The following is a 16,760-nucleotide window of genomic DNA, read 5'->3' as shown; positions in this document are numbered from 1 at the left end:
ATACTGCAACCTAGAGTAGGCAGCATGGAGAGACAGTCTCTGTGCACCACAATGCCCAGCTAACTTTTGTACTTTTTGTAGTTTCAATAATGTCTACAAAAGGAGTTTCCTTAGGCTGAATTTTTATTTTAGTCATACATGACAGAACATAGCCTATATTTAAGCTTACTTCACCTAAAAGCCTTAACAGAGTTTTGTGTTTACAGAAGTAAATAGGGTAATAACTAGTTTTGATCTATTTTGAGCTTTTACAAACTACACAGTAGGAAACGATTTCAAAAGAGCAAGCAGTAATTATATAAAGATTTTATGGATGAAAGTTAAGCAAATGAATGTATAACTTATTTGCATTATGGTATTACTTTGTGACACATTTAAAATTATTACTCTGATTGATGATTTTGAAAATTCCAGGCACCATTAGACTACATCATTCTGTACAGTATTTCTCTAATTCTACACATATTTATCTTTTTTTGGTTAGCATCCACCTGTTAATCAATTAAACAATACTACATTATTCTAGGACAGCAGCCAGGACCTTTGGACTTATGGCATAAAACTACTCTATTGCTTTTGTGTAAAATATATTCCACTACTGGTTCCTAGATACTTATGTTGGAGAGTACTTAAAATTGTTCCCTGCAGTTGCTTGAGTGTCACTGAAAAATAAAAGAAAAAAATTAACTCATGTATATCTGATACAATCCAACAGGAGAGTGGGTCTCCGTGGGGTTCCAGGACCATCTTTATTAGAATCACTCGGGATGCTTTTTGAAAACCCAGATTCTTGGGCAATAGTCAACACATAAAAGAATCAGAATGTGCTATGTCTGAGCCCTACAATCTGCCTTTTATCAGTGTTCATGGGTAATTTCTAAGTACATGGTGAAGTTTAAGAACCATTGCCATGGGCCTTTAATACCTCTCATTTTGTTAAAAACTTCGTTATAATTTGGCAAATGCAAAAATAATTCGCATATGCTGATTCTTATACCAGGACAAGTAATTTAATTAGGTTTTATTCTGTGCTTCTAATTTACAAACAATAAATCCACACTTTTCCTATACTAAATCTGAAGTTAATTCACTAACATTAAATCAGCACTACTAACTATGACAACTAATATTACTAGACCCATTTTATCATTGAAATAAAATAAAAATCAAATGCCCAGGGCCCTTATTGATTGTATGTATAAAAAATATAAATATTCCTGTATATTTCTGAGTAACCATAGTTTCTTACAAATTATAGTTTGTAAGATCTGTGTCCTGGTCAGCACACATCTAAGCCAGCAGAAAGTTATTTGCCCGTTCCTTCAGAAAACTCAGGTGGAATGCTTTAAACACTTGACATTTGAAATTGTGTCGTGTATTTGTGTCTGTTTACTGATTTGCTGTCTGCATCCTGACCCAAAAAGTGAGAATGGTATAAGTGCAGGGGCTCTGTCTACCACTGAAGCACCAGCACTGAAAATAGTGCCTAGTGGATGCAGGAACTTAACAAATACTTATTAAATAAACAAAAAGAAAGGGAATCATCCCACATTACGACAGTACATAATATGAAATCTTCACCCTAAATCATCAACAAATCTTTGAAACCACAATGTTTATTTTCAATAGTCATTTAATTGTTTCAGTTTGTTTTATTAGCCAAAGTCTGTAGTATCATACTGCCCTTTTATGCTGTTTAGTGCCTGGAAAATATGCAGCAGAGGCTTTTCTTTTTTTCTTGTCCCCTAACATTTCTGGGGCTTAGGGGGGGAGACAGGAAGGGAACAATGTTCATGAGTCTTAACTGCTATATTGCTCTCATAGCTCAAAGGCTACATTAGAATCATCACATCCTTCCTGAAATATGTTGCCAGCCTGTCCTTGGAAGCAGAGCTCTGATAGCTTTGTCTTAAAGAGTGTCTAATGCACTAGACATTTTTTTTTTAAATTGCTCTGCCTCCTGGGTTTAAGCAATTCTCCTGCCTCAGCCTCCCGTGTAGCTGGGACTACAGGAGCACGCCGCCATGCCTAGCTAATTTTTGTATTTTTAGTAGAGATGGGGTTTTACGTTGTTGACCAGGATAGTCTCGATCTTTTGACATCGTGATCCACCCACCTCAGCCTCCCAAAGTGCCGGAATTATAGGCATGAGCCACCGCGCCCGGCCACAACAAAACATTTCTATTGTTTTCCATTTATGGTTAATTTCTAATAAACTGTGGAAAATCTCAGAAAGAAAATTTAAAACATTTTAAGACTGCAAAAGTATAGTTAACCTGTTGAAAATGCTGCAACGTCAAGCAATGTATTTACAAAGCAATGCTGACATTTTTAAAACAGGTAAAATTCAATAAGCTAATTTCATTGTATTATCTCTAAGTTCTTAGTTCTTTATTTTTCTTTTCTTTAATTTTCTTTTGAGATGGTGTTTCACTCTTTTTGCCCAGAATAGAGGGCAATGGTGCAAACTTGGCTCCCCAAAACCTCTGCCTCCCAGGTTTAAGTGATTCTCCTGCCTTAGCCCCCCAAGTAGCTGGGATTTTAGGTATGTGCCACCATGCCTGGCTAATTATATATTTTTAGTAGAGGCAGGATTACCTCATGAAGGTAAGGCTAGTCTTGAACGACTGGCCTCAGGTGATCAGCCTGACTCAGCCCCCAAAAAGTGCTGGGGTTATTTATATTTCAAGTGTCAAAGACATAAGGCCAATATTTTGAAAGAAAAAGCAAAATGAGCTTTTAACGTAATCAGCACAATGGTTACACATTTATTATATTTCTGCACAAATATCAATGAAGCTTATTATTTCTTCAGTTTTGATTAAATTTATAATATTTTTACAGGGTTACAAAAAATACAAATACTCTATTTGTACCCCAATGTAAAAAACAAAATTACTTTGAAAATACTCTGTTAGAAAAAATATACAATATCATTTTCTACACTGTTTTAAAATATATACAAAGTCTAGATATTCTCTCTCTTGTAAAATACGAAAATTCTATTTTTACAGTGTTAGAAACAATATAAATACTATATTTTACCCAGTTGTTAAAAACATAATTACTCTGAGGATACTGTTAGAAAAAATATACAATGCCGTTTTCTAGTTTGTTTTAAAGTATATACACCGTCTCAATATTCTCTCTCTTGTAAAATACCGAAACGCTATTTATACGCAGTTATAAAAAACATAAATAATCTTTTTGTACCCCAATGTTACATACACTTTTTTTTTTTTGAGATGGAGTTTTACTCTGTCACCAGGCTGGAGTGCAATGGTACAATCTCGGCTCACTGCAACCTTTGCCTCCCAGGTTCAAGCAATTCTCCTGCTTCAGCCTCCTGAGTAGCTGGGATTACAGGCACACACCACCGTGCCCAGCTAATTTTCATATTTTTTAGTAGAGATGGGGTTTCACCATGTTGGCCAGGATGGTCTCGATCTCTTGACCACCTTGGCCTCCCAAAGTGCTGAGATTACAGGCATAAGCCACCATGCCCCAGCCACATATGTTTTAAATATTCTTCTTTTTTTTTTTCAGACAGAGTCTTGCTCTGTCACCCAGGCTATAGTGCAGTGGCATGATCTCAGCTCACTGCAACCTCCATCTCCCAGGCTCAAACAACTCTCGTGCTTCAGCCTCCCACGTAGCTGGGACTACAGGCATGTGTCACCACGCCTGGCTAATTTTTGTCTTTGTAGAGACAGGGTTTCATCATGTTGGCCAGGCTGGTCTCAAACTCCTAACCTTGGATCTGTACACCTCAACCTCCCAAAGTGGTGGGATTACAGGCAAGAGCCACCGCACCAGACCAGGTTTTATATATGCTTCTTATAGATGAATACTGTGTGTGTGTGTGTGTGTATATATATACATATATATATATGTATATATATACACACATACATACATATACACTTTAAAAACTCCTACAGAGTCTTCAAGGCATTGCTCAATACTGTCTTCCCAAACATCTTGGCTGCTAGAGACTCAAATGCATTTGTGGACAACAAAGGGATTTCCACAGGACCTAACTGCAGCCTCATGGTTCCTGGGAGCTGGGAGGCCCAAACACTCTCTCCCTGTAGAAGACCTTGGGACCAAGAGAGCTGGAGGGGCCCAGGGACACCTGTGGGTGGAAGTCCCCAGAGCCTCCCTTCCTGCCTCTGCCCACTGGGGTCCCGGGGCAGAGGAGCCAGGCAGGACCCAGCTACCCTCCCATGCACACTGGCAGCTGCTCAGTTTTCAATGGCGCAGTTGGCCAGGAGGTCCTTGATGGTGTCCACACACACAAGGCGCATGCACCAGTTCTTGGCCGCCATGCTGTGCTCCATCTTCTCCTCCTCTGTCCTCGGCGTGATCTGCTTCAGCTTTACCTGTCGGCCAGGGGACAGGGTAGGAGACACTCAGAGCAAGTCTCCTGAAGTAGCACAAGGGCCTGTCCCCAGCTCCATCCCATGCCCAAGGCTGGCACACAGCAGGCCTGGACCATGGCTCAGTTCCAAGGCTTGCTCCCTCTTTGCCCCATCTTCCTGCCTCCATGATGACTTGATACCACATATTCATCCTCCAGCTCCCACCCAAGTCCCTTCCTTGGGCAAAGACTCAGAGGATGGGGGTGTCACTGCAGGGCGAGCATAATGGTGAGACCAGAATAATCATTGCTGGAGAAGCACAGAAAGAGGTGGGGGGAAAGAGAGGGGAGGCAGCTGGAGGCTCTGAATGCAATGGGGAGTGGGCTTTCCTCTGGGAGCTATGGATTCCTGCTGTGTCCCTTCCCATCCCCTCTGCTAACCCCCAACCTTATCACCCTGATCCAGAGTTGCCATGGCAGGTGCTCAGGTCACAGAGCAGCATCGAGCAGCCAGGGAGACCTGCTCACCTTGGTGATCTCTTGGTGGGCCATGAAGGTGGCCAAGGCCTTGCATGCATTCCACTGCTTCTCAGAGCATGGGTCCTCTGAGGCCACCTGGATGGCCACCTAGAGAGGAACAGTGAGGGTGAAGGGACAAGGGGTGACATTGCACTCTCCAGTGAGAAGCCCCACAGCTCCACCCAACAGCAAGTCCTGGCCCAGGCCTCCAGAGTTTCTGTGCCACCTACCAGGCCTGGCAGGCCAGAGATCTGAGTTGGCTTTTGACCCGGCCCTTGGGTCCCCATAAAACCCTGGGCAAGTCACTTCCCTTCTCTGGGTCTCAGTTTCCTCATCTTCAAAATGGGAGTGATCAGACCTACCCTGGCAGGGTTGTTCAGAGGATTAAAATGAGGCTGTGTCTACAACAGGGCTTCATGTAGGTAGAATGTTGGCTAAATGTAAAGGAAAGGCCAGGCTCAATGGTCTGTAGTCCTAAAACTTTGGGAAGCTGCAGCAGGAGAATCACTTGAGACCAAGAGTTCAGGACAAGCCAGGGCAACACAGTGAAACCCCTGTCTCGGAAAAAAAATAAAAACCCACAAAAATTAGCTGGGTGTGGTGGTGCATGCCTGTAGTCCCAGATACTCAGGAGACTGAGGCAGGATTATTGCTAAAGCCCAGGAGTTTGAGGTCACAGTGAGCTATGATGGCACCACTCTGCATGCCAGCTTGGGTGAAAGAGTGAGACCTTGTCTCAAAAAAAATTAATAAAAATAAAAAGTCAAGGCCAGGTGAGGTGGCTCACACTCCTAATCCCAGCACTTTGGGAGGCCGAGGCAGGTGGATCACAAAGTCAGGAGTTCAAGACCAGCCTGGCCAATACAGCAAAACCCCATCTCTACTAAAAATTCAAAAATTAGCTGGGCATGGTGGTGGGCACCTGTAATCCCAGTTACAGGGGAAGCTGAGGTAGGAGAATTGCTTGAACCCAGGAGACAGAGGTTGCAGTGAGCCAAGATGGTGCCTTTGCACTCCAACCTGTCCAATAGAGCTAGACTGGGTCTCAAAAAAAAAAAAAAATCAAGAACAGGCACCTGAGCATTTATGGGGTGCCCAAAGGCATAGCCAGGACTGTGTCACCCAGCCACAGTGATCCCTCAGGAACCACTGGCCCAGCTGGTGAAGTTGCCTGGGCCTGAAGTCCACAGGTGGGAAATAGCATCCTCCCCCACAGCTCACAGAGCCCTGGGCATCACCAGCAGTCCTTCCATTAACTCAACAACCTGCAACATAGAAATCATGTTCCCTTTTGCAGATGAGAAAGGCTGTGGAAGGTAAGCCCAGGGGCCAGAACCCAGCACTCTCACTGTTTCAGCTCCACCTCCAAGATCAGGTGCTGATGCTGTCTTCCCTCCATTCCCAAATACACCTAGCTGCTGAGGCTGGATGTGAAGACTCAGAGGGCTGGAAGTCAAGTGCCATGCTGAAATCTATGTAGCTCGGTGACCTGGGGCAAGTCCCTTCCCCTCCTCTGGCCTGGAGTTTTTCATCTGTGTTATGGGATTTAGGAAAGGAAGATCCTTGGGATTCCCCTTGCCCTGCCAAACATCGCAGAACTCTGCTGCTCTAATCAGGGCCCCGTGAGTGTGAGTGGGCCTGGGCTGCAGGGAGAAGAACAGGGAGAGGAGGTAGAGGACCCACCCACACACCCCTGCCCAGGCAGTGCCCACCCCACACACCTCCATTCTGGAGTGGAAGGCCCAGTTCACCTTGGCCTTGATATTCACCACTTGTCCAACACTGGGGAGAGGAAAGTAGGAGGTGAGCCTTCCAGAGGGGCCAGAGGGAGGAACAGGGGCCTCAGATACTTGCAGAGCCTCTTTTGTGGGGAGCTGGCAGGAGAACAGAACATATTCACATCTGCGACATCACCAAGTTCTCAAAGCCAGCCAGCAAGATAGTATCAGCATCCCATTTTACAGATGGGGGAACTGAGGCTGAGAGAAGTAGCACTATTATACTCATTTGCTCTCCTGTTCCCTGCTCCCCATTGTCCAGTTAATGCCTGTCCTTCTTTCTGCTCTTGGCTCAGTGGTCCCCTCCTCAGGGAAGCCGTCCCTGTCCTGCAGTGGTCCACCCACCAACAGAAGCCCTGCTGAGGCTCACCCTGCAGCACTGTCCTGGCAGACTGAGCCATGTCTCCCACAGTCCTTAAGCTCTACCGGGGTAGGGCCATGTGTTTTGCTCCTCATTGACTCTCCAAGGCCTAGCGCATGGCACAGGGTGGGTCTCTCATAAAGGGTCGCTGACTGAATCCCTGCATTCTACATGTATTGAATGCCTAGTGAGGGCAAGATTCTGTAAACAAAGGGCGGGAAGAGAAAGGCAAACGTTTAAAGCATGCCTGCGAGGTGCCCAGCACTGTTGGAGCCCCAGGCCCACCCCATTAGAGCCTCAGAAGAAGCTTGGCAGGTGGGTTTAGGAGAAACTGAGCATCAGAGAGGTTGTCATTTGCCCAAGGTCACCAAGCTAAAAAGTGGCACAGCCAGGCTTCTAAACTGACTCTGTTGATGGCACCAGCCCTTCTTCTCAGCTGCTGCCTGTCCATCTGGAATGATTCCCACATCTAAATGAATCCCCAAGGAAGCCACCTCCCTTGGGTTGTGCCTAGTGGTGGGGGCAGAGGGTGCTGACTGATGAACTGTGGGGAGCAGGGACAGGAGACTAAAGGCTGGCCCCATTCAATTGCCATGTGACCTGCAGCAGGTCCTTTGACTTCTCTGGGCCTGGGTTTAAGAACATGGAGAGTGCCATGTTGACTTTATTCTCAAGTGACACAGTATTCTGGCCAAGCCTAGGAAAGGTGCATTCCAAGGGGCCTGCTGGTCAAGGGGCTGGGCTACCATGAACACAGTGGGCATAGCCACACAGGCCTAGGTTCTAGTCAAGCTCCACCTTGGCCATCACACTACAGAGCTGTGTGAACTTGGGTGAGTCACTTTGCCTCTCTGAGTCCATCTCCTCCTGTGTAAAGTACAGAGAATGCATGGCTACTGCCTGTGGTTCTGAGGGTCAAGTGAGAGAAAGTGGGTCTGAGCCAAGTGCCAGGCCTGGCCCACAGCAGGAGCTCAATAAATACCACGAGCTCACATCTGCCAGACATTTGCTGATTCATTTTCATTTTCTCAGCAATACTAATGGTCACAAGGGTTGGGGGTCATTTTTAGGAGATCCATGGTGACGTAGTGAGGGATGAAGCATCACAATGTCTGCAACTCACTCTCAAATCCTTTAGCAGACAGAGAGAGAGAGGAAAACAGAGAGAGAGAGGAAGAGTGAGAGAGGAAGAGAGAGAGAGGGAGAGGGAGAGATAGAGGGAGAGAGGGGGAGAGAGAGAGAGAGAGAGAGAGAGAGACAGAGAGACAGACAGAGAGAGAGAGACAGAGAGAGAGAGAGAGAGACAGAGAGAGAGAGAGAGAGAGAGACAGAGAGAGAGAGAGAGAGAGACAGAGAGAGAGAGAAGATATATGTATTAGGTCTGCAACCCTGGCACTTAGGGAGGCCAAGGCAGGCAGATCACTTGAGCTCAGATGTTTGAGACCAGCCTGGCCAACATAGTGAAATTCTACTTAAAAATACCAAATAAAGAAAAAAAAATTAGCCAGGCATGGTGGCGCACCCTGGTAATTCCAGCTACTTAGGAGGCTGAGTCACAAGAATGGCTTGAACCCAGGAGGCAGAGGTTGCAGCGAGCCAGGAATGCACCACTGCACTCCAGCCTGGGTGATGGAGTGAGATTTTGTCTTTTAACAAGATAAAAAGAAAGAACATATATGTATTTCTTTAGCTATACGTAGATAAAGCAAATTCAGAAAAATGTTAATTATTGGGTCTTAGTGGTGGTGATCATTGCACTGTTCAACTTTTCTATATGTTTGAAAGTTTTTATGATCAAAAATTAGGACAAAAAATTTCTGTGGTCCCCTAAATAAAAATGAAAGTCTATTTTCTGTGGTGCTTGTGGAATTTGTGACTCTTTCTCCTTTCCCTTCTCTCTCTGGCTTCCGCCAAAGCCAAGCAGACACCCATCTGGGCTTCTAAGCTCCTCCTCCTTCCTGACTGCCTTCTGTCCCCACAGCCCAGGCCGAACCTGGATCTCTCCCCAGGGCCACTGTCCAGCCTCCTCAAGGGCTCCAGAGCTCCTGGACACCCCTGCAAGTTTTTTCTACAATGCAGTAAAGGAGCCCCCCATAAACAAATCTGACCCCTCTCAAGCCCTTCCCTAGGCCAATTTACCCTCAGGAGACAGAGGAATGTGTTAATTGCACCACAGAAATTCAAAGAGCAAACCCGGATGACGAAGGCCTCTAAAGGGCAAATGGCCAGCTTTCCTCAATAAACACATTCTGAGGGAGAGAGACAGTGAGCTGGTGGAAGGTGGTGGAGGTATCTATAGAGGTTTTTAAAGAAGCAACCAGTTACATATCTGCATCCTGACGTGAGTAACCCAATAACTGCAGGCTGGGTATGGCAGTTCATGCCTGTTATCTTAGAGCTTTAGAAGGCTGAGGTGGGAGGATTGCTTGAAGCTAGGAATTTAGACCAGCCTGGTCAACATAGTGAGACCTCATCTCTACGAAAAAAAAATTAAATTAGTCAGGTATGGTGGTGCACGCCTATAGTCCCAGCTGCTAGGGAGGCTGAGGTGGAAGGATGGCTTGAGCCCAGAAGTTCAGGGCTACAGTGAGCTATGATGCTGCCATGGCACCCCAGCCTGGGCAACAGAGCAAGACCCCATCTTGAAAATATAAGTAACTGCAAAGCAAACAAAATAAAAACAAATTCATGAGAAAGTCTGGGCATTTGAATACTGACTAGGTAGTGAGGTTAGTAAAAATTATTGTTAATTTTTTAGATGTGGTAATGATGTTAAGTTTGTGTTTAAAAAGAGTCCTTCTCTAGCAAGAAAAAAAAAAAAGGGCCAAACGCAGTGTCTCACACCTGTAATCCCATCACTTTGGCAGGCCAAGGTGAGCAGATCACCTGAGGTCAGAAGTTCAAGACCAGCCTGATCAATATGGTGAAACCCTGTCTCTACTAAAATTACAAAAATTATCCCAGCTTGGTGGTAGGAACCTGTAATCCCAGCTATTAGGGAGGCTGAGGCAGGAGAATTGCTTGAACCTGGGAGGCAGAGGTTGCAGTGATCCAACACTGTACCACTGCACTCCTGCCTGAATGACAGAGCAAGAATCCATCTCAAAAAATAAATTAATATACTAATGGATTAATTAAAAGTTCTTAGCCCTCAAACATACATTTGGAAATATTTTACAGCGGCAAAAGCAGAAACAAACAAAAAAACTTCATCTTTTCTCAGGTACATCCAGGCCCTTCCCGGCCACCAACCATGCTCCAGGCCCCTCTCCAGCTTTTCCTCCTTCCCAGCATCCTCTCTGGCTTTCCCTTCCACCCACAGCCTCCTCTGCCCAGATTCACCTTCACTCTGCTGGGCCCTGCAGCAGGTCCAGCCATCCTGCATGTATGCCTAGCCCTCTCTATTTCTTGCTCCCCTAAGTGAAAGAACTTGTGTTGGCTGCAGGGACCCGAAACTGGCCCAGACACAGCTCCACTGGCTTCAAAGTGCCACGAACTACAGAGCTGACAGTACTGGAGTCAGCTCAAATGCCTCTTCCAGGAAGGCCCCATTGACTACCCTCAGTGCCATAACACTTAACCCCCAGACCTATAGGAGATATAGCCCATTGGTTAAGAGCAAGGGCTCTGGGGCCAGATTGCCTGCTTGATGGTATATCCTGGGTCCTCCATTAGCTGAACTACCTTTGATAAGTTACTCCAATTCTCTGTGCCTCAGTTTCCTCCTCTGTAAAGTGAGGATACTAATAGCTATGGCCACACAGTGCTGTTTTGAGGATCAAATAAGTTAATGTATTTAAAAAGGCATCAAAATATAATGTATCACTATTGGTGCACTAATGGTGACAAGGCACCCTACAAATGTTTAAGATGTTAATCATAGGGCAACTGGGTGTGGGGTATATGGGAACTCTCTGTACTGTCTTTAATAAATGAAAGCTCCTCAAATTTCTATAGCTAAGATTACAAGCACTCACCACCATAACTGGCTAATTTTTGTGTTTTTCAAGAGATGTGGTTTTGCCATGTTGGCCAGCCTGGTCTCCAATTCCTGACCTCAGGCGATTCACCTGCCTTGGCCTCCCAAGTGCTAGGATTACAGAGGTAAGTCACCCTGCCTGACTGTAGTGGGATATTTCCTGCAACCTTTGATGAACAGAATATTAGCATTCTTGGTGTCATTTTTATTTTCCTCACACTATTTTTCTTTGGACTGAATTACAATAACAGAAGTAAACATCAAATTATAAAAGTTAAAGAGCAATGCCTGGCTCAGTGGCTCCTGCCTGTAATCCCAGCACTTTGGGAGGCCAAGGCGGGTGGATCACGAGGTCAGGAGATCGAGGCCATCCTGGCAAACATGATAAAATTTCGTCTCTACTAAAAGTATAAAAGTTAGCTGAGCATTGTGGCGGGCACATGTAGTCCCAGCTACTCAGGAGGCTTAGGCAGGAGAATCACTTGATCCTGGGACACGGAGGTTGCAGTGAGCTGAGATTGTGCCACCTCACTTCAGCCTGGTGACAGACCGAGACTCCATCTGAAAAATAAAAAGTCAATTCCAGGGAAGGCCAGCCCAGACCAGGCCAGGCCAGGCGATTCCAGGGAAGAAATGCCAGGCCAGGCTATTCCAGGCAAAAAAAGGCCAGGCCAGGTCAGGCTATTCCAGAGAAGGGAAGGCCAGGCCAGGCAATTCCAGGGAAAGGAAGGCCAGGCCAGGCCAGGCTATTCCAGAGAAGGGAAGGCCAGGCCAGGCAATTCCAGGGATGAGGAGGCCAGGCCAGGACAGGACAGGCCAGGCAATTCCAGGGAAGGGAAGACTAGGTCAGACCAGGCCAGGCCAGGGAATTCCAGGGAAGGGAAGTTGTGGGTGAAGATAGAAACTGCAGATTAAAGAGAATCATGACACATTTATCTTTTTCATAATTGTAATGAATGTTGAATGAAAAGGTATTACTTGCACATAGGCATTTATCTGAAATTCAGAAATTCTCCCACCTTACTTTAGTTTCTGCAGCTTCTGTTGTATCGGGCAAATGAAACATATATATTTAAACTAAACACAAACAAAATATGTAGTTATTTTTTATCAATCGATCTATTCATCTAACTCCCTATTTGTACAAAAAGACTTTTGAATTAATTATCACCTTTTTTTGTGAGTCAGTCTCACTCTGTTACCCAGGCTGGAGTGGAATGGTACCATCTCGGCTCACTGCAACCTCTGCCTCCTGGGCTCAGGTGGTTTTTGTACCTCAGCCTCTCGAGTAGTTGGGGTTACAGGCGCCCTCAACAATGCCTGGATAACTTTGGAATTTTTAGTAAAGAGAGTGTCTCACCATGTTGGCCAGGCGGGTCTCGAACTCCCAACTTCAAGTGATCCACCCACCTTGGCCTCCCAAACTGCTGAGATTGCAGGCATGAGATATAGCACCCAGCCATATCACGTAATGTTGAGTTATTTTTTGGTAATTGAAAATTTCATTTGTTACTTCTCTGTCTCTCTTTCTCTCTCTCTCAACAGGGTCTCACTCTGTTTCCCAGGCTGAAACCTCAAACTCCTGGGTTCTAGTGATCCACTGCCTCAGCCTCCTGAGTAGCTGGGACTGCAGGTGCTCATTACCATAACTGGTTTATAATTTTTTATAGAGATGGGATCTTGTTATGTTGCTCATGCTTGTCTTGAACTCCTGAGTTCAAGTGATCTTCCCACCTCAGCCTCCCAAATTGTTGGAATTACAGGCATGAGCCACATGCCCAGCCTCTTTTACTTTTCTATAGGACTTAGATTACTTTATAATAATTACAAATAATTTTTTAAAAAGCCATTATTATTCTAAGCCTTTCAAAATTAAGCAGTAATTAAGAATGAGCTACAGAAAGTAGTATTTATTCAGCACCAATTATATACTAGGTATTTTGCATATAGTGGACCACCTAATTGACATATCAAGGCAGGAATTATAATCTTGATTTTCTGGGAGAGAAAATTGACACAATTATTTCATAACTCTAGAGTTACACCGTTACACAGCTGCTGCCAAAACAAGTGCCAATCCCAACAGCCTCCACCTTCTGCTTTTATCAAATTCAACCCCCTACTTCTGCCTCCATATCTGTGTACAAGAATGTATGCATGCACGCACACGTGCACGTGTGTGCGCGCGCGCACGCACACACACACACACACACACACACACTCCTGCAGTATTTCATCTGCCTAGGCCAGGAAATTGTCATGACAAACCAAATGCAATAACTATTTCCTTACAAAAGCTGTTATTCAATATCGCCAGGATTTGGGAAATAGTTTCTGATTCCACACTGATGAGGGTCACAATGAGGTTTCAAGAGAAGTAATTACAAAGCATCCTAATGAATGCAAAAGGCTATGATGTTCAGATACATCAAGCCCTTTGAGATGCTCCACTGGAAGGTCGTTGAGCTGCCAAGTACTATTGACTCAGGGTCGTCTTGGTCCATGGTCATTAATAATGATACTTTGCACTTCTTTCCTATTTGTGCTAAGGGTCGTTTCAAAAGCTGGAAGCAGCTTATCAATTTCTGGGTATGCAAATATCTCTTTCACAATGTTTATGAAGGGGTGTGTGTGCATGCTACAAAAAGGTATACACACAAAATTCACATATAAATATATACACACATATCTACATGTGTTTATACTACATTAATTAAAAGGTAAATCCTTAATGATCCATAAAGAGAAAATGGCAGACCAGGTGTAGTGCCTGACACTTGTAATCCCAGCACAGTGGGAGGTTGAGTGGGGAGGATCAGTTGAGCCCAAGAGTTTGAAACTGGGTGAGACCCTGTGTCTACACAAATATAAGAATTAGATGGGCATGGCAGCTCTCTCACCTACTCAGAAGGCCAAGGTGGGAGGATCACTTAAGCCAGGAAGGCAGGAGTTGCAGTGAGCCGAGATCACACCACTGCACTTCAGCCTGAATGACAAAGCAGTAACTTGTCTCAAAAGAGAAAGAAAAAAAATTGATATCCCAGAAAACTTTAAAATATCTATATATTCACAAAAGAATATAACCATAGTATATTAATCAAAAAGTAAATTATTAGTTGTACATGGCAAGCAAAGGACAGGCCATGGATGATGGTTCATGTTTGTAATCTCAGCAGTTTGAGAGGCCCAGGAAGGAGGATTATTGTCCAAGAGTTTAAGACCAGCTTACCTGAAAAACTTGGTGAAACCCCATCTATATTAATAATACAATGTGATATGGCTGGCCTAGAGTTAGAACCTGTACACTGCCGTTTTATAAAAGACAAAACTCTTTCCATTCTCCTCACAATACCTGCTAATCTTGGCCTCTGTAAACTGCTCATTTACTTTGCAGAATGCAAAGAGGTAAAGCTGCATACCTTCTCTTATCTGTAACTGCCGGAATTGGTGGCCTTTGTTTACCGGTAATGACCAGAGGAAGCACCCCCAGATAATTCCATCCTGATGCAAAGTAACTAAAAAATCTGTGGACCCCACACCTGCCCAAATAATGTTAAACTAATGTTTATCTTGACTTCTGTAAACCACTTAAGTGGTAACTGGAATGACAAAAGTCGCCTGGCCCTTGGACTGTCCAGAGCCCCATCACCCTCCGCTCTGCCCACGAGGTGATTTACAGCCCCTGAAATGTCTGAAGACTTTAATCCCATCCCCACTCCTCACCTCCACTCCCAAGGTGGTTTTGCGGGTATAAAAAAATCTTGTCACCCGTCTTTCTCTGCCACGGGCTGGACAGACGTGAGTCCTCTGTGGTCGCCGGCAATAAACCCTGCAATTTGGCATACTTTTGTCTTGGTGTTGACTTTCTATACTCGGCCCGATACAACAACAAAAATTAGCCGGTCTTGGTGGCACGCACCTATCATCCCAGCTACTCAGGAGGCTGAGGTAGGAGAATCACTTGAACCCAGGAGGCCAAGGCTGCAGTGAGCTGAGATCCTGCCACTGAACTCTAGACTGGGCAGCTGAGTGAGACTCCATCTCAAAAAAAAAAAAAAAAAGAGCAGCCTGAGCAACAGAGAACCAACTTCTCAAACCAAACCAGAGACTAGTCAGAAATGGCAACGTCTGCCTGTAGTCCCAGCTACTGAAGATGATGACTGGGGAAAATCAGTGGAGGCCAAAAGGCCAAGGCTGCAGTGGAGACATGATCACATGATGACACTCAAGCCTGGGTGACAGAGCACGAGGATAAAAAAGTTAACAGGAAAAAATATAAAAAACAAGACCTGAAATGAGCAGCTACCATGTCCAGGGCAAAGACAGACCGACAAAGCAGAGGCTTAATCTGCTCTGAACCCCCAGAAGACAAGAAAAACAATGAGACATTAAATAAAACAGACCACACTGTAAAATGACACAGGCAGAATTTACTACAAATCGGTCAGAAATACACTTTCAAGATTAAAAGTAGACATAGGCATTTAGCCAAGGCACACTGCGAGAAACTAAACACGAGAGTGCAAGGAAGCTTTGGGATTCTAGATGCAGTTGAAAATCAAAGACATATAGAGCTGGATCGACAAGAGGCCATTATAACGCATGTGCACTGCAGAAAAAGCCACCATGAGAGGAGATGAGACTTGTGTCCATTAAGAGGCAGGAGAAGAGCCCGAAGAGGCCATCGTGAGGCAGGAACTGAGGTGAAAATGTCCACGGCAAAACAGGAGCTGCATCTTCAGAGGCAGACATGACTAAGCAGATGGTCTTGGAGACGCCAGTGTGTACGAAAGGAAGACCTGCCAAAAGGGTTGAAAAACAGCTACTAAATAAGCCTCCGGAGGCCCACATGAGATAACATCTAGGCTTTGATAGACAGCTTTGAGGAAAGCACTGTGTCTGTCCGGACCACCGGGAGGCCGAAGGAGGGCCTGAAAAGTCCATATGAGGAAGGCTGAGGTGTACAGAATTTACCAAGACGTGGGAAGAAGCTGGGCCTGTGATGCTTCTTGCAAGGAAAGCCTGGGGCTTCCAGACACAGCAGGGAGGAAGAGCTGGGCCTAAAGAGGCTGACCTGAAGACATTTTGGGAATAAAGAGGATGCCAGAATGCCAGTGCTTGGCCTGGCAGGGCCACCGGGAGGCACCAGCTTGGTCTGATGGGGACACGGGGAGGCTGGGGGAGGGCCTGAAAATAAAGGCTGCCACAGAGGCAGGAACTAAGCCTGAGCAGTGGCCACGGTGATGCCACGAGCTGGGCCTGGAGGGTCCATTGAAAAGTGGAGGCCGGGCCCGGAGGAAGCTTCGGGCCTGGATAAGCCACCAGGAGGCAGGAGCTGGCCCGGGAGAGTCCATGAGAGGCGAGCTCAGCTGAGGAAGGCCGCTGCGAGGGAGAACCTGGGCCTAGACTCGAGGCCAGCGAAAGGTGAAAGCTGGGTCCGGAGACGTTTGTCACAGGCATGAGCTGGGCCTCAATGAATCAGTGTCAGAAAGGAACTGGGCCTGTGGACATAGCCGGGATGCAGGAAAGCAAGCAGGATCTTGGCCTGGGGAAGCCACCAGCAGGCAACAACTGGGGCTGGGGAGGCTGCGGGAAGTCCAGAGCTGGCCTGGAGCAGCCAACATCAGGCGGTAGCGGGGTCTGTCAAGGCCACCAGGAGGCAGAATGGCAGCCTGGAAAGCCCCACTTGAGAACACTTTGGGCTGACAGATGAAAGGCCGCGGAAAGTTGGCCAGGGGCCGAGCCAAAAAAAGCTGCCAGAAG

The 16,760-nt window shown here is 45.7% G+C and overlaps 2 protein-coding genes across 6 annotated transcripts in view; both read right to left on the bottom strand.

Moving 5' to 3' along the window:
* Positions 1-1,600: 1,600 nt before the first annotated feature.
* On the bottom strand, positions 1,601-7,344 carry LOC128929513 (acyl-coenzyme A thioesterase 11-like). Its single transcript, XM_054244367.2, has 3 exons — positions 6,601-7,344; positions 4,889-4,987; positions 1,601-4,382 (listed from the first exon to the last, which is right to left on the bottom strand). The coding sequence occupies exons 1-3, from the start codon at positions 6,604-6,606 to the stop codon at positions 4,245-4,247; spliced, it is 243 nt and encodes an 80-aa protein (XP_054100342.2). The 5' UTR covers positions 6,607-7,344; the 3' UTR covers positions 1,601-4,244.
* Positions 7,345-15,407: 8,063 nt separating this feature from the next.
* The window catches only part of LOC118152377 (uncharacterized), a 31,044-nt gene continuing 29,691 nt past the window's right edge, over positions 15,408-16,760 (bottom strand). For all 5 annotated transcript variants that reach the window (XR_013533272.1, XR_013533274.1, XR_013533275.1 and 2 more), the window contains one exon: positions 15,408-15,796. The gene's annotated coding sequence lies outside the window, so the exon portion shown is untranslated. The remainder of the gene's footprint in view (positions 15,797-16,760) is intronic.

The sequence above is a fragment of the Callithrix jacchus genome, chromosome 3, assembly GCF_049354715.1.
Source record: "Callithrix jacchus isolate 240 chromosome 3, calJac240_pri, whole genome shotgun sequence".
Lineage (NCBI taxonomy): Eukaryota > Metazoa > Chordata > Mammalia > Primates > Cebidae > Callithrix > Callithrix jacchus.
This window is presented reverse-complemented; position numbering and strand designations above follow the sequence as displayed.